The sequence below is a fragment of the Colius striatus genome, chromosome 2 (assembly GCF_028858725.1).
Source record: "Colius striatus isolate bColStr4 chromosome 2, bColStr4.1.hap1, whole genome shotgun sequence".
Classification (NCBI taxonomy): domain Eukaryota; kingdom Metazoa; phylum Chordata; class Aves; order Coliiformes; family Coliidae; genus Colius; species Colius striatus.
Genome location: NC_084760.1, coordinates 74,068,700 through 74,096,393, shown reverse-complemented (window position 1 = coordinate 74,096,393; position 27,694 = coordinate 74,068,700). Strand labels below are relative to the sequence as shown.

Here is a 27,694-nt window from a genome sequence, read left to right as displayed (position 1 = left end):
CTCATATGGGAAGGGAAAATAATTATGGCAATGATATGCCCTTTACTGAACAATCAGGAGTGGCATCGGGGAAGCAACAGACATGTCAGGTTCGTAGAGTTTAGCAGTGCTCCATTTTAGTTTGAGTAAAAGTAACTGTGAAGAGCAGAGCAGTGAGTACTAAGGGTATATAAGGGATGGCAATTTTTCTTAGTTTGTCAGCACATGGAATGGTTACAGATTTAGTGGGCAGTACTGGATTTGACTGAGGTGGAGTTAATTTTGTTCGTAGCAGCCAATATGTCCCGGTTTAGGCCCATCAGGGAACAAAAGACCACGATTAGCCTCAAGTACCGAAGAGGCTGAGAATCGCCAAAGGGCAGGGAGAGCTTACTTGCCCCTTAAGGTGTAGGACAAGACAGACCAGGCTACTCGGCTTGGGGAAGAAAACAGAAAATAATTTAATGCAACATCAACTAAAACATGACCTTAAAACCCCAAAACATAACCAAAATAAAACAACACAGAGTAGTACAACAATGAAGAGTCCGACCAGCCCTTTAAAACCACCTTCTCCCCACTCCTCCCCTCTTCCTGCGCTCAGAGCCCTGATCCAGGTGTTTTTACCTCCTCTCCCCCTGAACGGCCCAGTGGGGCAGGGAGTGGGGGTTTCAATCAGTCTCTTCCTGATAGCTTCTGCTGTTTGTCCCTCCTCAGGACAGGTGGGCTCCGCACCCATCCTCCCTGAACATCCGTGGGATGTTCACACACACGGCAGCCCTGCACGGGCTGCTCCGACCTGCACTTATTCCAAAGGCTGCAGCTCCTCTTTGCCTCTCGTGTGGGGCTGCTCTGCGGCGTGAAGGCTCTCCAGCATGGCCTGTGCCATGGCCGTCTCCCCACACAGTCCCTTGCCCATCCGGGCTCACTCACATGGAGCTGCTGGTAAGTCTCAGTCCTTCCATGGCCCTCCATAGGTTGCATGGGTACAGCTGCATTCTCGCTACGGCTTGCGGAGAGGTCTCTGGTCTATTGCTTTTCTTTCCTTCCTCCTTCTCTGGCTGAAGGGTCCGCGTGGTCGCCTCCATCTTGTATCACTCTTATACCTCCTGCCAGCAATTCACATTCCTGTCCCTAAATAGTGATTGCAGAGGCAACAGATTGGCCCAGCCGTGCTGGAGGTGGGTGTGAACCCAGGAGCTGGGGAAGAGTTCCAAAAACACTTTACCGGGTCTTCATTGCAACCCACTCCCCCTGTTACCAAGCGAAAGCTGCTCCTTGCTAAACCATGACACAATATAGTGCTGTGTTTTGTATCTGTGAAAAAAAACAGTGTTAATAACACATGAATGTTTTGGCTATTGCCAAACAGTGATTGGACACCCCCAAGGCTTTCTCTTTTTCATTCTGCTCTCTCCTAGTGAGTAGACTGGGGAGGGGACAGAGCTCATAGAGCTGACCTGAATCAGCCAAAGGGATATTCCACATCATGTAACGTCTTTCTCAAAAAAAATAACCAAAATCCTGGAATGGAGTTGTGTGCCTTCCAAGGTAACAGTTGCTTGGAGCCTGGCTGGGTGTTGATTTGCTTGTGTGAGATGGTGAGTGATTGCTTTTGCATCACTTGTAGATTGGTGTTTTTTTCTGTTCCCTTCAGTTATTAAATGGTCTTTAGCTCTGAGGCTTTTATATCAAAATATTGGATCAAATTACTTTGAAGTCAGTGGGAGTCAGTGGGAGCTTTGTCTCAGACAAAGATTTGTCTTACAATCTTTGCTAATGTGCTGGACATGGATAATGTATTTCTCTGCTGTTCTAATACTGAAAAAGAAGAAGTAGTATTGTTTTCTACATCACAGGTTGCAAACTAACAATTTTTTGTGACTCCTTTCAGCCTATGCAGGGACCAAGCATAATGTTTGTTGTTCTAATGACAGTACATAATAGGTTTGAATATTATAGCCCACATGATGAGGACAGAATGACCTTAGTCATAGTATTACCGGCATCTGCCTGATATTAGATGTTACTGTCCTCTTCTAAACTTCTAGTGTCATTAGAGATCAAAGACAATCATAGAATCATAGAATTGTATGGTTTGAAAACACCTTTAAGATAACCTCACACTGCCAAGCCCATCAGTAAACTAAACCATATCCCTCAGTACTTCATAGAATCATAGAGTGGTAGGGGTTAGAAGGGACTTTTAGAGATCATCTAGTCCAACCCTCCTGCAGAAGCAGGTCCACCTAGATCAGGTTGCATAGGAGCATGTCCACATCCTCCCTGGGCAGCCTGTGCCAGGGCCCTGTCATCCTCACAGCAAAATAGCTTTTTCTTATGTTTAAATGGAACTTTTTGTGTTCCAACTTCATCCCATTACCCCTTATCCTGTTGCTAGATACCATAGAAAAAATGGATGGCCCAACCTCCTGACATCTTTTCAATATATCTCTAGGGATGGTGACTCCACCATCGCCGTGGGCAGCTCGTTCCAATGCTTAATAACCCTCTTGGTGAAAAAGTTCTTCCTAATGTCCAATCTAAACCTCCCCTGGTACATCTTGAACCCATTTCCTCATGTCCTGTCATTCATTACTAGAGACAAGAACTCTGCAGGTAGCTGTAAAGAGTAATCATATCTCCTCTCAGCCTCCTCTTCTCCAGGTTAAACATCTCCAACTCCCTCAGCTGCTCCTCATCAGACTTGTTCTCCAGACCCTTCACTAGCTTCATTGCCCATCTCTGGACACACACCAGTACCTCAGTGTCCTTCTTGTAGTGAGAGACCCAGAACTGGACACAGCATTACATAATCCTTAATGACAGAATTTACTTCTTAATACACAAGCTAGTTTTGCTGAGGGACATTTGAGACACATTGACACATTTAAGACATTTGCGTAATTTCTTGAAGGAATGAAAATTCATCACTTTTTACTCACACATTACCACAAGCAGTAAAAAAAATTAGATCAATTTGCTCAATGATGGCACTGTTTCATGATTACATTTCTGTGATCTTACTAAGAGCAAGTGAAGTCTTCATTTCAGTTGGTTTCAAGCAAGTAAAATTGCAGCAAGTTATTCAGGGCCTTTTTGTAGAGAACTTACTGTCATACCATTCTTCCTATAAAATACTGAGGTTTTTTAAGCACTTAGTTTGATGTTTATACTCTTTTTTTTTTCCCTTTTTTCTCTTGGAAGTATAATAGAGTTAAAGTAATCTTTCACTGATGAGTTCTTCTTTGACAATAAGCATAACTGCGGTCATTTTATCTATCACTCAAGATGCTGTACCTTGTGAAGCTACATTCAAGAAAACCTGATGTTTTCTTCCTTAGATTAATTGGAAATCACATTTGGTTAACCAACATTGCAGGAGTTCATTGTTCTTACAAATGAAAAATAGAATTATCCAAAATAATTGAAGAACGCCCTCTGGATATCTTTTTCACATAGAGGAGTATTTGACAAGTTTGTAAGAAAATGGTATCTATCTGCCAACAATATGAGACAGTCTAATCAAACTCACTTAATTCTGGTTGACCATTCGGATATGTTTGAAACTCTGATATTTAGCTTGCTTAGGTTTACGTCAGATGAATAGACTTTACATTCCAAGAGGTTTAGCTGTAGCTTTACTCTGGACTTACTTACTCAATAAAACATGGTGTGATATTAGGACAAGTTGTGGGAAACAAGAATAAAGTGTCTGAGTTGTTGTTCTATCATGTGCTTATGAAATGATATTGTAATTCTCACAGAACAAGGAGAAAACAAAGAAAATGGATATAGAGTTAGAAAGTTGGATGAGACTATTTCTATTAAATACAGAGCTCTGGATCACAGAAAAGAGGGCAAGTGATTTGCCAAAAGCCATAGAGGATGTATGTTGCAAGTCAAAGGCTTGAAAATTGGTGCTCAGATTCTCAGTTAATTTTTCTTTACTGAAAGAATTAGTGAGCACTGCAGCCAAACAATACCCTGTGTTTTCTCACAGTCACTGTCTTCATCACTCTCTTTCTATATTTGCTATATTTATATATTTGCATTTTGGTTTAGTTCCTTATGTGATACTGGAAAAAAAATCAAGAAGGCAGTAGCTGGTATATTTTTACTTATGTGTCATCATTTCTGGAAGTCGTATTTGTGTTATGTATTCTACATTCTGCACTACTAGAATAATGATTTGTGACTGAGTTTATAGCCAAAGGCCCGTTCTAATTTACATTGTTAAAATTTTAACTAATACAATAATATCCCTGCAGGTCATTTGCAACCAGCAATGCCATGTAAATTAGAATTGTGAGTAGACAATTGTAAATGATTAAGTAAGTTAGCATGTCTTAAGAAGTTACCACCCTTGAGCTGACCTGCAGTAACTGATTGTTGCATGCTTCTATTTCATGACAGGTAAACTCTGGCTAATTTAATGCTAATTTAAGTCACTGAAGTGCATGATTGTCCAACCATACCTTACATTCTATTCTTTTAAATACCTAGGTAATTTTCTTTTCACAATAAAGTCTGAAGTTCCTATCTAAAACTCTGGTTCATCTGACAGTGTCAATACAAGGTCACACATTTGACTCTTAGATATTTCAGAGAATTAACTTTGTTCAGGGATGTGTGTATGGCACTGGGTTTAGATTCTGTTTCCAGTGCAGGTGTATGGCAACACACCAGCCAGCATGATTGCTCTGGCACAAACATTGAACAGTGTGTCCCTGGGGACAGTGTGCCCCCTGTATTCTCTCTAGTGTCTTTGAGTTTTCTGTGTTTACTGAAGCAAACTGTTAGATGTTGACATCTTTATATTCAGCAACTACATGATAAAATAAATAGGACAGCAATCAAAGGATAGGGGAATTTTCCTGGGATCTCAGAAGTGTTGATGTTCCCTGCTAAATGGCACTGTATACATGGAGTTTTGGAACATTTGAAGGGCAAGGCATGAGCCAGAATGCTCACTTAAGATTCCTTTATCCAATGTAAGACACATAGATTGACACAGCCACAGTGTTTTCTTCTGTATCAGTAAAGCTCTGTCTAGCCAGAGTTTACCTTCAGAAGAAACAGATTTTCCAATCCGGACCATAAACAAACATGTGCTCCAGACAGGCTTCCAGAATACTGAGTGTTGGCTGATAGTTTGGAAGTGCTCAGATCCTACAGTGAGAGCTGCCAAAGTAAATCTCTAGCTAGACAGTTTAAAAACCTAGACAGAGATTGCATCTGGTGTATTAGAAAATAATTATGCACATTCTTTTGAATATTTAAAATTATGGTGAAAACTGTATCATTCATCAAGCATGTTGGTTTAGAAAAACAAGAGATGCTGTTAGAGCCTGAGAACAGAGACATTGTATCTTTCTGTGAGAGATTTGCAGGCGGTTGGTTTCATTCATCCACCCACACAGTCTGAGATAAGCATAGGAAAATTGTTCTACTTCAAGATGGAAAGTTCACTGGTTTGAAAAGCTGTCTTGGAGGTCAAGGACTTCTGTGATAAATCTTCTTTATGTTGTTTCTTAAAGTCCATATAAGAGATGGTTTAATATTTTAATTTTCTCAGAGCAGAGAATTCACATTTTGACAAATCTACTGCTGTGTATTAAAAAAGGATGCTGTCACAAAACTGCTGTTGTTACCAACTAATGTTCTTATTGCCGTTTTCTTTTTTGTGATAATGATTAATTCATTCTAACCTTAACATAGATTCCTATCAAAAAGAAATGAGAGTGAATCTTAAGAAGAATTCAGCAAATTAGTTTGGCCTAGTTAGAATTTTTAACATTACAAAAAAGCAACGAACTTCATCCCTAATTTTGTTCCATTTTCATCACTATCTGATGGACATTTCACCCTATGAAATCTACTTGAACTATGCTGAGGTACACAGCTGAGGATCTGGCTCAGTAGTGCAAGCACCTTCTGTATCTCAGAAGGTGGATGGGCCTAATCATTACAAGCAAGGCTACATTAGTGCAAAGGTCTTCCAGTTATTAGTGTAATTAAGAAATCAAATTACTTCAATACTATGATATGCAGTCTGTTTAACAATATTGTTAGAAACATTTATTTTGGTTTTATGATAATGTCTTTATTTGTCCTGTTGGATGTGCTTTGTAGTGATGCAGCTGGTTGAGCTCTGAATGCCTGACTTGTGCCAATTTAGGGTGGAACTTTGTTCTCAAAATTTCCTTGCAAACAGGAAAATCCTGGAAAAAAAAATCGTAAAACTCCAGGCTATTGCTGAAGTTTAACGTGCTTTCTGGTATCATAGCAACAATCATGTAAGACTGTCATTTTTGTAAAATACTTGCATTCTGCAACATGGCATTTTCTGACAAACCATCAGCTGAATCTAGTTTACAGATTAGCCTTAAAGTGTTCAATGTCAACCCATTTTCTCCTTCTCATGGAGGATATTCTGTGATTTCTAAAAGCCACAGATGCTTTCAGTTATAATCTCCAGAAGAGATATTATCTGTGTAAAACATATGGTCAGGTACCATATGTCATCAAACCCAAACCACTAAACTTTTGTTAAAATCTTACTTTCTTGAGAGGAAGTTTCTGGTCTGCTAATGTAAATACTTTTGCAGTCTTAAATTCATGGCATCTACAGTTGTTTTCAGCCATACCTTGCATGAATACTGAGGGAGAGTTTCCAAAAGCAGTATGAGACATGTAAGAATTTGTGGTTTTCTTTTGTTTAGGATTCTTATCGAGGCTTATGGACCATACGTGAAAGGGATAACTCATTTTTCCAGTGAGACTGTGGTTTGTGTGAAGGGGAATGCAATATGACTATACAAGAATTGCCGTATTTTCCTGAAAGTCTAGTATTTTTTGTATTATTCACAGAAGGTGCTATAGCACACTTTGACAGACACATGCATACTCACAAAAGCATCTATGCCAGTTTCAGAACACCAGAAATTTATTGAAGCTGTTTTTGAGATATGATGTAAAATTGAGCAAATGGATGTATGATCTGAAACCACGTGTTTTTTTCATGTTTTTTTAAAAAGTTGTATACGGATATCACAAAATCACAGAATCTTAAGGGTTGGAAGAGACCTTGAAAGATCATCTAGTCCAACTCCCCATATGAGTGAAATATTTCTTGTTGGGGCCTACTGTGAAAACAACCCATGGAAATAAGTCACCATTCATCCCAGCTTGCTCTTCGTAAAGTGGTAAATAACATAGATTTCATTGTGAACCTTCAATGACTCCAATAAAAACAGCTCATATTATTTGTCCACTGAAAATTAATAGCAGTGAATGTTTTCCTACAGAGATTATTTTCCCACATGCATTGTTTTCATACATATATGTGCCATACATGTGCTAATTCGTTCACTTTCCAGACTAAAAGAATACTTTATTTTTTTCCTGAAATTTATTATAGATAACTTTCATAGGAGCCAGAAACTGCACACACTTTCAATATACAGAGAAGGGTTTAATTTTTGAAAATACACAGTTGATGATGAGTTGTTTTTCTTCTGTCACAGCAAGTTATATAGGCTGTTATTGAAGGCTATTTTGTCATGAAAGAAGGGGAAGGGGAAAGACAGCTGGTTAGATCTTGTCATATTTTCTTCTTTCAGTGAAAAAAAAATCTAGAATCACTGTGGTTTTCTGTGATATCTGTTTTGGAGTTATCTATTTATTCACTAGCTTTCTACTAATCCAGATTTCTGCAGTGTTTTGCTGGGAGTATTCCTCTGGGCATGCAGAGTGAGGAGGAGGAACAGAAAGTATTTGCTGTCAGGCTGGCATAATTATGCTTCAGTTGTGATTATGTCTTAAGTACTGTAACCTTTTCGTAGCAGTATTTTGCCATGACCTGATTCACTAAAGAAGGTAAGTGCTGGGGTGTAAAGGGCTGCCCTGAACCTCAGAACACATGCAAAGCAGCCATGGACCATCCCACAGTACCAGCAAGCAGCAGGGCAGTGGAGGGGGGACACTGGGGCAGCCTCAGCCCTGCACCTCCCTGGGAATGAGGTCAGGCTTAAGCAAGGCCAGAATGTGGGCCCAGCTCATTAGTCTGATGGCTGGGCAGGGGTGTGTGGAGCAGCCCTGCTGTGATGTTGTGTGGCAGAGACTGGGAGCCTCTGGGTGGAGGGAAGGCTGAAATGTGTTTCCTGGGCCATGGGCAGCTGGGAGGAGGCCTTGAGATTGGTCCGCTGGTGCCCTCAGGGCCCTGAGAGGAAACTACCATGTTTATACTCTGACTGCTGCAGGGAGACCTGTGACAGCTTCAGGGCTTCCTGGAGACTGTCATAGCAAGGAAGGGCCCTTCCCACATTCTAGGGGACTCTTAACAAGCCATACAAAAAGCATGCCAGCTGTGTTGATTTTAGTATTAAATTTGGAGCCTGACAAGTTTAGTACTGGGTACCTTTCCAGGTGCCTTCCTGACCTGCAGAGTCACCTGTGTTTGAGGGCAGAGACGTGTCAGTTTATCCCCTTACCCAGCAGGGCCCAGGTGAGCCATTCTTTTGTCACTGGCACCCCTTCACTGTCAGCACTGCAAGCTTGCTGGCAAGCAAAATCCCCCCTGCCAAGGCATCAGGTTGGCAAATGTATTACAACAAGTGGATGAGGTGCGCTGCAATTGTCCCCAGTTCTTCAGAGGTTTCCTTTCCCAATTAACGGTTGAGCTTTTAAAAGTGCTCTGGTGCTTTATAGGTTTTGGCTGCTTCTTTCCCTCCTCTTAGAGTTACTAACTTTTTATTTTCTTTGTAGTGAGTTTGAAAGACAAATGGAGTCTGCAAATGCACCAGAGAAGTGTGTTGGAACTGCCAGCCAGTTTCACAGCATCACACAGCAGAGAGGGAGGACATGAAATAATACCTGGCTCCTTAACTGGCATAACATAACCAAATGCTGTGCGTGCAGCTGTATGACAGTACGGCACCATCAGTTCGTAACAAAGGGATGTTTAAAGCCAGGAATCCCATTTCAATTGTGATTTCTATGCTTCTGTTCTTTTCCAGAGAATATTAAGGGGTTTTTTTCTTCTGGATACAACCAAAGTCTCAGAAAAAAAAACCAAACTGTACTTGGAGTCAACATTCAACCTCTTTATGATTCAGTTCTGCATTTCCATTCTTAACAGGGCATAACATTTAACTAATAAATATTTATACATTGTTTGATGTCCTTGAGCAAATAGAAGTATAAAGCTACAAAGACACAGATAATATTTCAGGCCTACCAAACTCTGGTTTCAACCTGTAGACACAACACGATGTTACCAAAGTGAGAAGCAGGAAAGAAGCTCTGTGAAAAGCTGCAATGAGGAAAGGTTCTCCAAAAGAACTGCTTTTTTTACCTCCCTTCTGATGAAATGCTCTATTGTTTTACTTCCTGAGTTTGAAGCACAATTATTTTTTGATCTCAGTTCTTTTCAGAAAGTGTTTAGGTAGTTGAGACTCTAACAAGATGACAATGAAAGTAGAAAAGAAATTTTTCTCCCTAGAATCATAATGCTCAGGATGGCCTGAGTGTCAATTTTTGTGTGGGCAAAACACTAAAGAATTTTTTTTCCCCAAGATTAATTTTTCCATTAATTACTACTATTCTAGGGCATGGTTTCATCCAGCTTGTATTAGAAATTGTGATTTACATTTGGCATCTATACTGCAACATGATCACAGTAAGCTAAAATATTTTCAGTTAAGTCAGGCAGTGTGTCTGCAGATTCAGCAATTATTGCGTTTCTAATATTTGAGTGTGAGTTTTTACTACCTTGTTCATTGTTGGTTCCTTGAGTTCAAAAATAGCAACACAAAAAATGAAAGATTAGAGCTGATTTAGAATGAATTTTGACAGATTTATAATCTACTTTCAGGAATTCCAAAAGTAAAGACAGAAACTGCTCTTGCAGGGTAAATTATTTGTTGAAAATTATTTGCTCAGCTCTAATTTGGATAAACATTTTTACTCATGTAAATAACTGATCAGGTAGTGAGGTGGATTGTTAACTGGTGGAAAAAGTCAGAGAGTTGCAATCAGTGGGGCAGGGTCTAGTTGAAGGCCTGTATCTAGTGTAGTCCCTCAGGGGTAGGTACTGGGACCACTACTGTTCAATATACCTTGTTGAGGGAACAGAGGGCACTGACAGCAAGTTTGCTGATGATACTAAACTGAGGGCAGTGGCTGACACACCAGAAGGCTGTGCTGCCATTCAGCAACACCTGGACAGGCTGGAGAGTTGAGTAGAGAAAAATCTGATGAAATTCAACAAGGGCAAGTGTAGAGTCTTTCACCTGGGAAAGAATAACCCCATGTACCAGTACAGGTTGGGGAATGAACTGTTAGAGAGTAGTACAGTGGAAAGGAACCGGGGGGTCTTGGTGGACAGCAGGATGAGTATGAGCCAGCAATATGCCCTTGCAGCCAAGAAGGCCAAGAGCATCCTGGGATGTATTAGAAGGGCTGTGGTTAGTACGTTGAGAGAGGTTCTCCTCCCCCTATACTCTGCCCTCATGAGACTGCATCTGGAATATTGTGTCCAGTTGTGTCAAAAAGGACAGGGAGCTGCTGGAGAGAGTTCAGCACAGGGCCACCAAGATGATGGAGTGGAGCATGTCCCTTATGATGAAAGGCTGAGGGAGTTGGGGCTCTTTAGCTTGGAGGAGGGGTTAGCTCATTACTGTTTACAAATACATAAAGGGTGGATGTGAGGAGGATGGAGCCAGGCTCTTCTCAATGATTTCCAATGATAGGACAAGGGGCAATAGGTAAAAGCTGGAACATAAGAGGTTCCAAAGAAACATAAGGAAGAATTTCTTCACTGTGAGGGTGATGGAGCGTTGGAACAGGTTGCCCAGATGGGTTGTGGAGTCTCCTTCTCTGGAGACATTCAAAACCCACTTGCACAAGTTCCTGTGTGACCTACTCTAGGTGGTCCTGCTCTGGTAGGGAAGTTGGAGTAGATGATCTTTCAAGGTCCCTTCCAACCCTTAAGATTCTATGATTCTATGAAATGAAGGGAACATACAAGCTGAGATGTTTTTTCTTTCAAATATGTGGCATTTTTGTTTGCGAACAATTTTGAAACCGATAATACTTAAATTCAACTATTATGCAGTTAGTTACTATGGATACTTTGCTTGCAAAATGTGTGGCTTTATGGCTAAATTTCTGCCAAAGACCATATTATTAAATAATATGTCTTTTTGTAGACAAACACATGAAGTGGCATGAGAGTATATTCATGTGAGAGTATGTTCACAGTCATGCGCACAGGTCTGAAAGAGGGAAGTCTTAAGTAAATATCGGTGAGCTTTATTTTGTAATTATCTTTTATATGTCTTGGAGCAAATTTCTCAGATTTATATAAATAGGGATTTTTAAATAATGGCTTTTATGTAGAAGTTCAACTGTTAGTTTTGCTTAGACAACGTCCCTCCTTCTGTCTTTTCACATGCCAGTACTAATGCAGCTGTCCTAAAGCCCTGTCAGCTTTCCTGCCCTTTGCTGTTGTTGCCCAGCCTCATGAAAGTGTTGAGGTACAAACAGATCATCTTTTAGCTGTCAAGATTGAGTGTGCTTCATTTGTTTTTTTGTTTTAACATGTTTCCTCTGATAAAAGACTTGTGCATTCGTTTCTTCCTACTGTTTTGCACAACTCATTGGATGCCACTGAAGTCACTGCAGATGACATGAATATATATGTAACCTTTGTGTTCATAATTGTGTTATAAGCTTCAAAAAAACATGTGGAGTCTAAACAAGAAAAAATAAACAGAGAGTGGATCATTTTGTTTCAAGCATATTTGTATAAAACAAATGGGGTTTTTGTCAAATAATACTTGCTAAAATCATATTTCCTAGAAATTGACCAATTCTGTTCCTGGCTGTTAGATTTAGTTCATCTTGTAGAGGTGGGGAAAGTACTATTCATCACAGAAATACTCTTGAGAGGTTTCTTTGCTGGTGAGTTTGTGGAAGGGCAAAGGTGAAGGAGTGAGGAGAGAATTATTTCGCTAATGCAAGTATTTCCTGTAGATAGCAATTACACACAGGTCTGTGAACTTTAGTTAGCCACCCACAAACATTTGAACTGTGAGCACAATACAGTATTTCCATAACCTTCCTTTATTTCTTTATTTCCAAGATATCTGGTAAAGACTTTTCAAAAAGAAATTTCTTTAAAAAAAAATGAGGGAAAGTCCAGATAATGTAATTATTTGACTTTTTTTTCCCCTCACCATTTTATAGTCCATATACCATAACAGACTTCATTAGGTAGGGAGCAAACACAGGAGCTCAGATTTTTCCTGATTTCCTGTGCTATTAAAAGCTACTCTATATGTAACTGTTTTAAGGTTCTTTTGTCAACTCATTATTTGATGTCACACTGACAAAGAGTTCTTTGAGCTTAATTTATGAGTTTATTTTGGAGTAAATAATCATATCTCTTCACTCTGTAGCTCTCATTCAAATAAAAGTGTAGCTTTCATATACTTGGTTTTTTCCTAACTAGTAGTAGCATATAGTAATGATATGGAAAATCTGTATAATGGCTACTACTTATCTGGTACACTAAAGAAAATGCTATTTCAAAGGAAAAACTATTCTATTCTGTTGTAAGTAGAACTACATACTGGAAGTTATTTGCTGTTCTGATGAAGTAATGGTAAGTAATTCCTTCTCTTAAGGAATCCTGATGGATGGGATGGTGATGTTCTCTCTACAGTTTTCTGGGGTACAGGCATTGTGGGTGCCATAAGCCTTTTTCCCATGTAACCACCTAAAATATGTCTATGATTCCTTCTCTTGACGAAATAAGACAGTTATTTTCTACTAGAGCTTTCCAAAGTCACAAAAGAATCCAAACAAAATGGAAAATGCATGTTCTCCTACTTGGCACCGACTATCCAGGCGTTTCTGAATGAAGCAGGTTGTGGTGTGTAGAGCCTCCTCAAGCAAAGTCTCCTACCTTGGCCTACCAATGGGAAATGCAGCTCTGAGATGCTCTGGTATAGATCCTGGGGGACAAATGCACCCCGTGGTAGGAAAGGAATAGAGCAGAGTTAGTTTTTGTTTTGGTCTGACTTAATTCCCTGTCACTACCCAATATGGTCAAATGCAGCACACAATGCTAGCAAGTTGACTTAGGTGGTTTTAGACGTCATTAACTGCCTGTGGTTTGTCATCAAATAGGATTGTCCGAGAATGTTAGACTGACATTGTGGGAATGAGAAAATGAGTGGCATCAGCATGAAAGCTATGCCTCCCAGTAACTGGAAGCATATGTACTGCATTGAGATTAAACAAATCCAGTGTCACACAATTCAGAAAAAAGAAATTATTTTAACTGCTTCCTGATCGAAGCAATGTTTGGAATATCCAAAAAAATAGACATGTAGGGGGAAAAGAAATGCTTTCTGGAATCCCCTGGGGAGACATTTTTTCAGTGATACTAAGAATGCACACATCCTATGGAAATAATGCACACATCCTGTTGAAATCCAAGAACCTCTTGCTTACTGAGTACTAGGCTTTAAAATTACTGCTTCAGCTTTAACACGTTCTATACATCACATCGCATCTATACCTGTAAACATAATATTTTTCTACTTCATCCTGAGAAGGAAATGGAGTTTAACTTCTATTTTCTGCGTTATTGTATCCTGCTGTTTTCTGATATGGTCATATTCACTCTTCTGTGCCAGCACATGTGCTCATAGTGCTTTTTCACTTTCAGTTAGAAAGGGTTTTAGAAATGTGGTCTGGATTTAAGCATCTCTTCAGTGCCTTTAACAGGCAGTAACCATTTTTTTTGCCCAAAGGCCTCTCATTAAGGCAATCACCTGGACATGTCAGTGTTTTGGGATTAAATACATAGTGGACTTTTTGTTTCACAGTTTTACTTTGTTGTATTAAACTTCTAATTGCCATCTGGACTTATCTTGTGCAGAACATCTCCTATGGTACAGTAGCATCAGTCATTGTATATGACAACACTGTAGAAGGAAAGAGTGAGTGCAATAGCATTTTGCAGTCATGTACTAGTCAAGGGCTAGAAAACTTTAAAAGGACAGTATTTTATTAATGCAAGTCTACATTAGCATTTTGTGAACAACTCATATAATTTTCAAATTATACTTTTTCATATAATTGAAATAACCAGCTCTCAGCAGCTGTTTCATCTGCCAAATATCTGGAAGAAAATTGTGCATGTTTACCGTTGCCTTACTGATTTCCAAAGGTATTTCCAAAGATATCTCCAAAGGTACTGATTTACAAAAAGGTATGTCTAGCCCGCTTATTTTTAGGAGCAGTAATGTCACCCAGTAATTCCTACCAGAACGGTAGAAACAAGTGGAAAAGTAAATTGTAGCCAAATTACTTAAATACTTAAAAAAAAATATTTTCATTAATATTAAATTCTATTAATTATAAAATATTCCTTTTTATAAAATTGTCGAAAGTAGTAGTAGTTTATCTATAGGGAAAGGGCATAAGAAAAATGGAAGGAACTGGCAGTGATGTCAGTGTTCTTTTGGGTCTGGATGTGCAAACATTACAAGAGTCTGAGATTTTGTCTGGTTAACATGAAACAAAGCAGGAGTGTATTTTTTTCACCACACCAAGAAGAAAAACACAAACCTTTTGTTTATATTTGTTTAAGATTTAAAAATACTAATTTTATGCTATGACATTTTGGAAGAGATGTTTCAGTTTTTTTCTACTCTTTTTGAAATTTCCTCCTCTTCAAACAGTCTCAGCTTTTGTGCTTTCTGAAAGTTCCTGGTGGAAACTGCTTTAAAGAAACAATATGAAGAAAGTTTTTCCCAGATTTTTAGCTTCTCCCTGCTTTTTGTCCCCCCACTGGGAGAAAATAAATCATTGGACAATAGTTAAAGAGAGAAAAAGAGGATTGTAGAGATGGTCAAAAATCCACAAAGCCCAACAGACCAAATTCAAAGACTTTGAGTCGATGGTCTTCAAGAGGTAAATATACTTGGAGGACTAGCTCAGCAAACAACTCCAGAAGCAGTATCAGTTACATTGCATCTGTGAGAATAAAGTGAGGAAACATGGAAACATTTAGGTTACATTTTATCATCCTAACTTAGGCTACCTAGTGGTTGTGGGTCCAGTATGAGGAAATCATATGGGTGGAGGAGATGACAGTATTTTATTCCGCCTGTATTATTAGCTGAAGTTATACAAGATTTAATTAATTACTGTTTTCCTTTGCATATGGAATTTTCATGCCAGCAACTATAGCCAAATGATTATATCATTGCAAGGCAGATAAACAGGTATCAGTAACAAAATAGGCAAGATAAGTACAGCTAACTGCTCCTGGATGCCCATAAAGTTTGATCTCATTCAATATAATCTATTTCTAACAGGTGGGCATGCAGTGGCTGTTGAAATCAACTTAATAACTCAGCCCGTTCTCACACAAGTGGAGTTAGTAGCATGAAAATGGAGATGAAGAGAAGGATGTCATGCTACTTCTTAAGTTCATGTCAAAAGCTGCAAGCGTACTGTATTATGACCCATTAGTGGCCTTGCAGCTCCCTCTCTGCAGTTCTGCTCCAGAAATTGATCCATTTCAGTTCTGTTCCAAAAAGCAGGAATAATAATAACATTTGCAGAGCTGGATGAAAACTAGAATTTCCCCAAAGGGAACATGAGACTTGCTGAATGTTGTCAGAGGTTAAATTTGTGAAAAGGTTAGTACAAGTTGCACAAAATTTTTAATGGGAGTTCTACAAATCTTTGAGATATTTCATTTTACCCAAAGATTGCAATAATTTTGTGTTTCAGGCTTTACCTTTCTGAGTGTCAGGTTTGTAACTGCACCTTGTACGCACTTTAAAAAAAAAAAAAGTTCCCCATAGCAAACATAACGTTTGCCCTAGTAACGATGGCTTTGGTATTCTTAGTAATAAAATATATTTAGTTGCATAGCTAAGTACTTTTATTTGAAAGATTGGAGAACTATATGTGGGGTTGAGAAGAGGTAATTTGCCATGACCTATTTTCATTCCATTCCGATCAAAATTGCGCCACTTAGCTGAGTACTAAAAAGGGATGCCTGAAGCACACTTGCATTAAGTCATCTGTTCATGTCAGGCTGAATTTCTGGTCTGCTGCTTTGTAGGTGGTGACAACCCTCTACAAGGGATACTTGTATTCTGCCCACTTGTCAGCAACTTTTATGTGTTAGGATAGCAAAAAATGGAAAGCTTGAAATATTGATAGTTGATGTGAAGAAAGATTTCCAAAGAACTAAGAAAACGGCTGGAAATTCACATCTTTTCTGTAACTAGCTCTGAACTAATGGTGGTTTGTCATTCAGGCAAAACATTGTTGTTTAGGTAGAAGAGATTAATAGGATGAATTCCTCTTGAAGTCAAAAGAAGTATTTGTGAATTTAGCCATGGCGTGAAAGAAGTGTATCTTCTCCATATTTCATGGCATTACAAAAAGGTTGGCTTCTGAGCAAGTATCATGAATAGTTAACTACTTGTCCCCTTCGTCTGAAAATCCAGGTAGGATAAAATTTTCCCAAAGCTACTCTATTATGCTTTTATTTTTGTTTGCAATAAAACACTCCAGAATTTTATTTTATTTTAAAAAAATATTTATCTCAATGCGTCTAGTGTCTCCCACATCTGCTTTTGACTCTATGGCTCCCATGGAAGCCACTAGGTAGGTCTTAAGTACAATACAACATAGAATGGGATTCAAAGTTCTGGATTTAGTAAAACATGCAAGCAGTGAGCAGAGCTGAGGTTTCAGATTGAGAAGCTCTACCTGCATGGGAAGCCTGTGGCCACAAGAAGCTGAGTGAAATACCTTAAAAACAGAGGCTTGACAGGTCTGTCACTGTTGTGACATACTGGGCATTTCCAGTTTAGCACTATTTCTATGTTTAGTGCTGTTGCACTAGCACTCCATGTGCCAAAATGAAGTCATTAGCAGATTTCAGATCTGTCAGCCACCTGTGCCTGGTATCTGTTCATCCTTGAGTGGGAAAGAGCTATTAGTGCAGAGCTGTAGTGGGATACAGAGGTGCTAGAAGGTCTCTGGGGTGTATCTTTGTCATCGGAATTAGTGTGCCACTTGCACTGAGTTTACTGCCCAACCCTTTCTCCTGGGTATCAGAGAGACCTGCTAACATGAGGACTGTTTACAGAATATTTTGTTAAATATTTGTCAATGACCAGGAATACCCAGCCAGCTTTGATGTGAACCTGAAACTTAATAACCCATGAAGGGTTTTTAAATATATTTCATTTACATTCCATTTAGTTAATAAATTAGAGAAAAAAAAAAGAGTTATGACTTTCTTCCTGGTGGTGGGTTAGAATGCACCAGTTCTGACACACCATATACAGAGATGGCTGGTATCAAAGTTGAAAATGCTGCTGACCCTATCAGTGCAATATACCCTTTGGGAGTCCTTGTGAGGGTTTCTTTTGCATGTTGTAAGAGCTGCCTTACTGTGTTGCAGTAACATACCGAAACATGTAGAAACAAATGATTGATTATTAATCTTGGTGTTTGCAATTTGATCTGAGGCAAGCATTAGCCAATAATGATTTGGGTTTTTCCCTTGCTCCCTTATTGACATTTTTTATTATCTTAGTGTCCGAAATTCCAAATATGAAATGTTTTGCTATTAAGTCTGAGCCTGCTTTATTTAACCTAAATGCAAATCCATAATATAAAGCAATATGAATAAGATCTGAACTGAAAACAAATTTAACTCAATATGTTGACAAACTGAAACCTTGTCGAATGCAAACACTGAAATAAATCTTCATGCATGTCCACTAGACTGTAGATCTCACACAGATAGTGATTGCTCAGACAGTATCTCCAGACATCTTAAGAGCAGAGACCTCCTTACAAGGTAAATTTACAGATTTTTTTTTAATGTCACACAGAGAAAAATAAAATGTAACAGAGTGCAGTAAATTTTTTTGTTGTTGATAAAGTATGCCTCAGAGTAATGGTTTTCTCACTCTGTGTTTACAAGCCTAGGAAAGATTATATTTCTGCTTGAGTTACCTTACTGAGCACAGGATACTTCTCTAAAATGTATGCAGTCTCTCAAAAGAACAAATGTTTTTATTTCATTCAATCAGTTTGTATAATATTGTTTGTCACTTTAAATAAACTTGCAGGATTTATTGCCAACTTTTTTATGGAGCTACTTAAACACTGAGAATTGATTCTTTAATTTGTTAGTGAACTGTATGGCCAACCAGGCTATGATGATAAGCCTTGAGAACTCTAGGATATTTCTAAGTAAGTTTTGCATTGTGAAGGTTTGAAAAGTCTGTGACTTTCCCTTGAGAATTTTCCCTTGGTTCTCATGCTGGGACATATGTTATTTCAGAATTTTTAGAAAGGGCAAGGAATTCACCTTTCCAACTTCTAAGTTTTGAAATATGTGGGCATTTTTTCTTATTTGTGGGCATGACAAACTCTGTGAGTACTCTGTTGTGTCTCTGTACGTGGATATGCAGTTTTAGTCCCGTGTAGCTGGTTAAAGAGCAGTTTTTAGAGGAATCAGAAGGGACAAGCTGAACAACAGCACAAATTAAATCGGATAAATGATACGGCAGAAGATGAGAAGGACCATGCCTTTGTGAGGAAGAAATTTAAAGCACTAGATTGCTGAGAATTATTTATTCTCTCTTATTTTAAATTTTAGGATCTCACAGAATTACAAACTGATTGTAAAATAAGGAATAAGCTGGGACAATTAAGGCAGAAAAAAGACAATGCAGAGTGACCATGAAACCTGAAAGATACTGTGATGCATGAGAAGGGTGTTGTTTGTTTTGTCTTTGTTTATTTTACCCTGGAAATGGAGTTACTGCTAGTCTCAGTAGGTTTTGATGTGTAAACAATTGCCTCCAGAACAAGCAGGTTTCCTGTACTCTCCTGCAGCAGCTTTAGATAGCTCCAGATTTAGATGTTATTTGAGCTATATCTGTGAATCCTGGAAGCTAGGAAAATGATTTTTTTTTCAGATGCCCTGTAAAAGAAAGGCCTTCTTCCTTTTGTTTCTTGGGAGATCTGGTCTACAACAGCAAGTCTTGTGGTGGACTTTTGGATTGAAATCCCAAAACTTCCCTTGGAAGGACTGATCTTTACCTTTGAAATTTAAAACCTCGTAATAGTTTATATAAATAGAAATGTAGAGAAGATTCAGCAGATTTTTAGATACTTTGTAGCAAGAAGAAGGAAAAAAGAAAAACAGCTAGATAAAGAAGAAAACAAAACAACCTCATCCCTAGTTGATAGGGTATGGAGATTTCATATTTGGTACCCGTTACCTGCTGCTGTCCATGAAGGACTGTCATTATATCAGAATTTCTCCCACTCTAAAGGATGAGATCTTCCTCCTACCACCACCATCTAATTTCCTCACTCTCTACTTGCTAAGGACAGAAAGTAGCCATTATAAAGGTTACTATCTGTATCACACTTTACAAGTGCATCACTGTCTTTTTCATACCTGAGTTTAAAAGTGGGAAAAAATTATCTCCTAGGAGGTTAATCTAACCTCAGTGCACCTGAAAGTTCTTGTGCCTCTGGTAGGATTGTGTGCAAAATCATGTAGCTTAAAATTCATAGGATCAGTTAGGCTTCCGCCTGTATTTACACACTTAAATAGCTTTTTAGATCTGGCCCTGTATATTTTGGATTCTCAGCCTCAGATTTGAAACTTCAAATAATTAGAAATTAGATGACCTGCAACTACATAAAATATCTAGAACAAAGCAGTTTAAAAGTGCCTCATGATGCAGTGCTCTTGGAAGAAGCTCTTGGTGTTTGGATCTCATAGTATCCATTCATCTCACATTTTTCTTTGCATCTGTCATGGTATAAAAAGCTCATATATGTCTATGAAACGGATAAAGTAAAAGTATTGCTACTTCTGTGTGTAAAATTTTTCACAGAATACATACCTTTAAAAGATAATGATGAAATAGTATCTATAATTCCACAATGATAAAAATTATATATTGTTAATGTAAACAGTTTTATGGTAATAATAGATTTGCAGGAAAGAGAGATTCATACAGTTCTAAGAGATGTTTGACCCCTGCTACTTCATAATCCATTAGAGAGAGCTAAGGTCTCCATGAGCTGGCTTGCTTTTTCTTTTACCTGGAAGGTATTATTTTTTTGATAAATATAAAAATCAAGTCAATATTTTTAGAAGTGGGATAACTGCCTCTTTAAATGGACCAGTCTTTGTTCAGAAATTGTCTGACATTTATATCCAGTGCCAGGAGGAAAGAAATAATTAAGACGAATGATTTAAATTAATGTTGCTGTTGGAATTCATGAGAAATTTTAAAAGAGGATTTCATTTTCACCTTATGGTTGATGCTCATAAATAATAATTTGTCAGTTTGTGGGGTAAGATGCACTATTAAATTATTCAGTTTGCATCTTTAAAACAGAGGTGTGCATTTACTGTTCTGGGCAATTACTTTATGGATAAAACTGCAACTTTCAAATCTCATTTTCACATATGGCAAATCCTACTCTAACTCACTTTCTGTTCTAATGATAATTAATGATACTAATAATCTAATGTTATGCAGAAGAGACATGGGACTTCTCTTGTTTATGTAGTACTGTACAATGGTTTTTCTACATGAAGTCTTTTATTAATATATCACTGCTAACTGGCAAACAGATTATCTAGATTTTTTAAGAAAAATACAAAACCAACTGTTCAAAAAAATCAGATATTTAAAAAATACATTAGGATTTAGATTCTGGGTGTTTTTTATAGCCCATGAAAATTACACTTGCTAATCGTTTACAAAGTGATGATCTATCTTGAAGTTGAACATCAAGAAATTTCAATATATTTGGACAGGAAAGTAGGGCCTCTTCATGTATTTAACTCCCCCATTTTTTCAGGATACTGGTACTTCTGCTTTTAGTTGACTACAGTTTTACAGGAGAGTGTGTCCCAGGTGTGATTGCTCTAAAAAGAAGGAGCACCAGTGTTGAGCTTGATTTTTTCCCATCCAATTACCAGTTGCCCCTTCATTTTATTTTCAAAGGTTTTTTCACTTGAGTACGGGGTTTCCAAATTACTCTAGTAATCCTGGATTTTTTTCTCTTGTTTTTACAGGTGACCTGTAACTGTTTCACCATCAGTAGTGGAGAGATGCAGGATGTTGGTGTTGGCCTCTATCCTAGGTACTGTGGACACTGTTTCATTCACAGGCAAAACCTATGTTAGCTTTTTTTCCTTTTTTTCCTGGGTATCTGTAAGGGCCATCAAAGCAGCAGGTAACATGTCTAAACAAGAAACTGGGAATTGCAAATAAATTAAAGGAGAATAAAAAATATAATCAAGTTGAACACATTATTAAAGGTCCTGATTACACAGTTAAAACAGTTTAAATAAGATACCTCTTTATATTTTTTGTGGAGGTGGTAGTATTTTCTGAGTAAGAGTAAATGCTGACATTAAAAATACTATGACTAGTAAAACGAAACCTGTTCAGCATTTCTTTGGAATATGGCTGAATACAATGTTTCAGAAGGCCAGCCTTCTGAACTGGCAATTAAAAGAAAAAGGTTTAACACCTTTATTAGTAAATTAGTAAGAAACCATTAAGGTAGAAAATGTAAGCCCCTTGAGAGATGAATGTTAATATTTTAATTTATTGTTATTATCTATTATTTATATTAGGCTTTGCCTTCATAGAATGAGTTACCTGTAATTATTAATGTGGGAAACTAGTATGTATAGTTTAAAGATATATTTTAATCATCTCCAGTTTTTGTTAATGCTCTGTTGAACTACGTTGCAAATACCTCAGTGAGTCTGTCATTATTTCGTTTTCTTCTGATATCACACAAGTAAGATTTGCCTAAGGACACTTAATATTGTGAGGCCTGCTTTGTGGTAAAGATAAGGGAAAGTTGGTTAGGAGGGCAGAGGAATTTGTGTTATGAAAACTACAAAACAATCATTAGGTTTCATAGTGGGAATGGAAAGAAATCCTTTCACATACTTGGGGGAAAATGGAACATTATTTTTGTGCATTATTGTTAGTGAAATGTTTTCTTTTGGTTGAAAAAAGCCCCTGACTGAAGAAAGTGGCTATGTTCTGTGATAATGAACTGCCAAGGGATGCAGGAGACTCTTTCCCAAGTCAATTCAGAGCAATTTGAGTTTTGCTGTGGCAAATAACACTGAGCTGGTAAAATTATGAACTTAAATCTGTGGTTCCCAATTCCTAGGCAAATGTTCTTCCAGATGAATTCATATGCTTCCAAATGAAACTGTGGTCAAAGCCACTAGTATTTCCATGAGATCAAATTGGATTAAAAGTGCTTTGTTTAGCCTCATTAAGAGCTTGTATATTGTTGTATGGCTTGATAGCCTCAGCATCCCAATATATTTTGAAATAGATAAAATCCAGCGGTCCTTCTCTACATCACCTTGCCATCAGCTTTGGCAGCGTGCCCAGTGATCTCACAGTAAGTGAAACAGATACTCTTTTCTCAGTGTACATTACTGGTTTCATGTGGAGATTAACCACAGATATTTTATTAGACCAGAAAGGATATCAAGTCATGCTCCTGTTGATAGCTCCTTTAAAAGTCACCAGCTGAATAAACATGGTTTGGTGTAGTGTCCAGTGATAGGAGAAGGGATAATGGACAAAAGCCGGAACATAAAAAGTTCTGCTTAAACATAAAGTAAAGCTATGGTAAAGGTGACAGAGACCTGGCACAGGCTTCCCAGGGAGGGTGTGGAGTCTCATCTGGAGGTTTCCAAACCCACCTGGACATGATCCTGTGTGACCTGGTCTAGGCAGACCTGCTTTAGCAGGGGCGTTGGACTAGATAATCTTTAGAGGTCTCTTCCGATCCCTACCATTCCATGATTCTGTGATGCAGGGCTCTGTCCTCTGTTTTGCCATCAACAGTTGAGATTTTGAGTTGCTGAAGCAGATAGACAAGGAAAGCAAATAAAGGCAGTCAGGAGCTGCATGAGCCAAAAATTCTTCTTCCAGCCTGATGATATCAGACTTGTTCTTTCAATGAGTCATTACTGCAGGGGAGGAACCATCAGCCCTTATGTCTGCTGTGAGGCTGATGTTGGCCTGGCAGTCAGTTTTTTTCAGCTAATCAAACATGGAACATCAAGTACTACCTGATATGAAATACAGGTGATTGCTTGCCCCTTTGAGGTGCGGATCCACTGATGGTCAAGGTAACCAATAGGGTTAGTGCCCTGAAACTGTGCAGAAGTATCAGAAACCAAACACAGTCACACTAACCGTTTGCTCTGAACTGTCGAGGTTGCCTTTTTCCCTGCTTGCCTGTTTTGCCTTCGGCTGTCCCCTCCCTCTCACCTGAATACACAGAAGGCAGAAACACATGAAGAGATCCAGGCACAGCTTCTATAAGAAATAAATATAAATCTTCTAAGCATTAGTTTCCCTCCACTAACCAATAGCATCTGATAAAACAGGGATTTTATTTGTTTGGTAATGATGTTTTAGATGCAATCATGTTAGCTACTTTTAAAATATTAAAGGAAAATGGCAGTGGAGACTCCTGTAAAAAGTTCTTTCTCTCTGTTTCACCCTCTCTACCACTCCTCACAGCATGTCGTTACTGAACCACAGCTGTGACCCAAACTGCGTGATCATCTTTGAAGGATACCAGCTTTTACTTCGCTCTGTCCGAGAGATCCAGATTGGAGAAGAGGTAATTAACTTGTCCTCCCTTCCATCACAGACACCTGCAACCATGACATCTCCCTAAATAAATTCCAGACTGCAGGGCCACAAGCTTAATATTTTGATGATATATTGATGCCACTTTCCAGCACATCGCTATCAGGGGGGAAATGATAAATAGAATCATCTCTTCACACTGCCTGGGCCCCATAATCATTACTTCTCATAAATCACTGGCAGTCTTGATAAATTCATGTCCCTCCTTTCCTCCTCTAGGCACTTCATTTTGTTTGTATTTGAACATCTTTACCTTGATGGTAACACTTAGACTATTTCTGGGTGGAATGAAGTGTTCACCAAGTCATTGCAACAATAGGCATTTGTCAGACTGCAACCATACTGTTGTAGTAAATTTTTCCTTGACAATGAAAATAGCAAGATAAGGTTTGTTTTCTTGTCCTTTTCACTAGAAAAGGCTTTAAAATATCCCTTCCAAGACACTTTTATTTGATCTAAGGTATTCTCAGCTTTTTATGGAAGCGTTTGTATTTCTTTGAAAATAATTGTTTGTGGCCAGGTAAGCACTAAGTAAATGCCTTTTGCAGCAATGCAATATTGAATTTGCTTAATAAAGCTTGAAAAGACATGTGTCTATATATATAACTTTACATGTATCAATGACCTGTGCAGTCCAAGCTGTCATGAAAATCATGACCTAATATAAATGTGGTTCATGCCTGTGTTAAAAACTCTGGGAAGATCAAGAGCATATGTGTTCTAAGTTAATAGTGTCTCTTTTCCTCCCTATGAAATTTTTCTCCTTTAATATATCCTTTCTCTAAGACACTAAGCCATCAAAATGAATAAATAAATGAGATTTTTTTTTTTTTTAAAATATTGCAGACAACCAACAAGAAGGGCTTTTGCATACTTACTATTTTGCCAAGGGCAATTTTTCAGGATGCAATATACTTTTGTAGAGCTATTAAGCAGAGATATCTTTTGGTCTGACATTTTTGTTCAAGACAAGTAATAGACACCTTTCTTCCATTTCATCCATATACCATAACTTTCCTCTTGGCTTTCCATTTCAACATGATGAGTTGTTTATTTAAAAATACAGTAGATTTTAATGCCTCTCAAGGATGCCTTTTAGCTAATTATTAGAGTTCTCAATTCTGAAGCTATCTCATTTTATGTAGGTGGAGATATTTTTCTAGGTAAATTTCATAAAACAATTTGTTGTAACAAGCAGCTTTTACAAAGTGGGAAAAGCCTTCATGTGGCCGTGGATGATTCTGGAGTGAGAAGTAAAGTAGAATTCCTTTGCAGGTATGACAACTGTGCAGAATGTGCTACACCTATGAAGATATGAACCAAATTTTAGACTTGATGTTAATTGTCTGTAACCCACAGAAGTCTCTAGGGTAAAATCAGTGGTGAAAGAGATATGGTGTAGGTTACAAGTCATTTGTAAGGCAATTAAGAAATAACTACAACTTACAAAACGGGGCAGCTAGGACCAGTTTGTTTGCGGTGACTTTGGCAGTGAATACAGGCCAATAAATGACTGCAACTTATGTGGGTGTTCTGGTTTAAGCCTAACTGGCAATGAAGCACCACACAGCCTCTTGCTCATCCCCCACACACATCTTCCATAAGATGAGAGAGGCCCCAGCAAGATGGGAGGAGAAAAGATAAACAACGGCATCATGAATTGAGACAAGGGCAGGAAGGGCTCACTCAGCTTAGGGAAGAAAACAAGATTAGTTTAGTCCACCACCAACTAGAAACAGAACAGGAAGAAAACAGAACAGACTGATAAATAACAGTCTGTTATTTATCAATACAACTAGCCTTTTAAGACCTCCTTCCCCCACCTCTTCCTTCTTCCCGGCTCAGCTCTCTAATACCAATGTCTACCTCCTTGCCCTCAGTGGCAGAGGGGTCAGGGAATGGGGAATGTGGTCAGTCCTAACAGATTGGCTCTGCTGCTTCTTCCACCTCCTCAGAGGAAGACTCCTCATGTTCTTCTCCTTCTCCAGCACAGGGTCCCTTACATGGGGTACAATTCTTAATGAACCTCTCTGGTGTGAGCCCTTCCCAAAGGCTGCAGCTCCTTGCAGACTCTCCAGTATGGGACTTCTCTGCAGCAGCAGAACTCCAGACACATTCTGCTCCAACACCACCTCCCCATAGAGACACAGCCCCTCAGGGCATAGTCACACCCTCTGCCATAGGGACTTCCACAAGATGCCAGAAGATCTCAGCTGCACTGTTATTCCCCATAGGTTGCAGGGAAATAGCTGCCATCTCACTATGGGATGCAGAGGGGTCTCTGCTCCAGCCCACCTCCTCCTCTTTTCCTTCATTGATCACAGGGCCCACATGGTTGCTTCTCTCTCATTCAACATCTTCCACCACCACCAACTCTTCCTCTTCCACCTTTTTAAAAAGTGATTTCAGAGGCACCAATTGGCTCAGCATCAGAGGTGGGTCTGACTTAGAGCCAGGGAAAGTTTTTAGCAGCTTCTTACAGCAGCCACCATTACAGCCTGGTCCCTCTTACCAGAAACGACTCCACACAAACCATACATTGTGGGCATAATAAATTTTCTAAAAATGTTACTGCTTCATCAGAGGCAAAGTTAAAGTCAGAATTTTCCAAAGAGCTCAGGTTTTGGTGTCTATGAAAGATTATAGATATAAATAGATAAATAGATAGATATACACACCTATATGTACACTGTTAAAGGAGCTGCCCTCTTGACTGACTTGGAAATAAAAGTCTCAATCTGAGATATATATATCTGATGCTGCTTTGAATAAGGATGTGTCTAAGGAAGAAAATGGACTTAAGTGAGAAAGTAAAAATAAAAAGTGGATATTAGTTTAGATCTGTTATGGGAAGAGGAAGGAAAAGATAATTATTATAAGGATATGTACAAGTCAGCAGTTTAGTATTATTTTCAACACCCAATTACTTCCCCTCTTACACAGTTGCTACTGCTTTTGCATTTTGTGTTCTGCATGGTAGCTTTGGTGCAACTTCTTCCCACATGGCTTTACTGCTTGCCTGAAACAGAGTGAGCTCAGTTTTCTTAATAGCTGTGTATTGAATTTACACACCTATGTAAATGAAACTACAATAAGTGTTACGAGCTCAGCTTTCACTTATGTTACTGAGGTCATGATCTGAGGTAATAAGAGAGAAAATACATGTTAGAGAGGAATATAATTGGGTTTTCTGATTAAATTGAGTGCTCTGAGATGAACATTGTCTCCAGTCTGAATTTGCCTTAAAATTTACCTTAACCTTATGCTAATTTATGATAGATTTAGATAGAATGAGATATCCTTTGTAATAATCAATAGAAGGTAGTTAACCACTAAGATTTATTAGAAATGAGAAGTTAAGTAGCAAGTCAAGCTCAGAATAGTAGGACTGTGACCTTACTATCCAAATGGGAATAAACTCCATAAGGCATCCCTTGCCAAGGAAGTATCAACCATTGCAATATGATGTGTTCACTAGGCCAGTGAGAAGTAAAAACATTTTTGCACATTTATAGTGTTTTCTATCAGAGAACTTTACAACACTTTACCCATGTTAAGGAGTTGTTGACCACCTATAATCATGGGGAAAAGAGAGACATGGGAATTTGAGGTAATTGGCCATTATGGCCATCTCACAATTATAGAAAGAGAGAGACACCAATAAACCTGATTTTAGTTGTAAACCAGAGGGAGATATTACATTGGATGTAGCTGCTGCAGATTTATTCAGGAATAACACTTATGCCCCAACCATGCTTCAGAGTCAGTAATAAAAAGAAGGCAAGATTATGAGAACCCGAAAAAGTTTTTGTGTCCTCATGGAAGTTGTTTCAGAATAGTCTCATGTCTACGCAGATTTTGTTGGCTTTGCATGTTTTTTTACAGGAAGGAACAAGTGTTGTTTTGTTTTGTTT

At 38.5% G+C, this 27,694-nt stretch overlaps 1 protein-coding gene across 4 annotated transcripts in view; it reads left to right on the top strand.

The window, feature by feature from the left end:
- SMYD3 (SET and MYND domain containing 3) overlaps positions 1–27,694 on the top strand; it is a 419,799-nt gene that overhangs the window by 300,328 nt on the left and 91,777 nt on the right. For all 4 annotated transcript variants that reach the window (XM_061991091.1, XM_061991092.1, XM_061991093.1 and 1 more), the window contains 2 exons: positions 21,152–21,219; positions 23,649–23,751. In XM_061991091.1, coding sequence (XP_061847075.1) covers positions 21,152–21,219; positions 23,649–23,751 — 171 coding nt within the window. The remainder of the gene's footprint in view (positions 1–21,151; positions 21,220–23,648; positions 23,752–27,694) is intronic.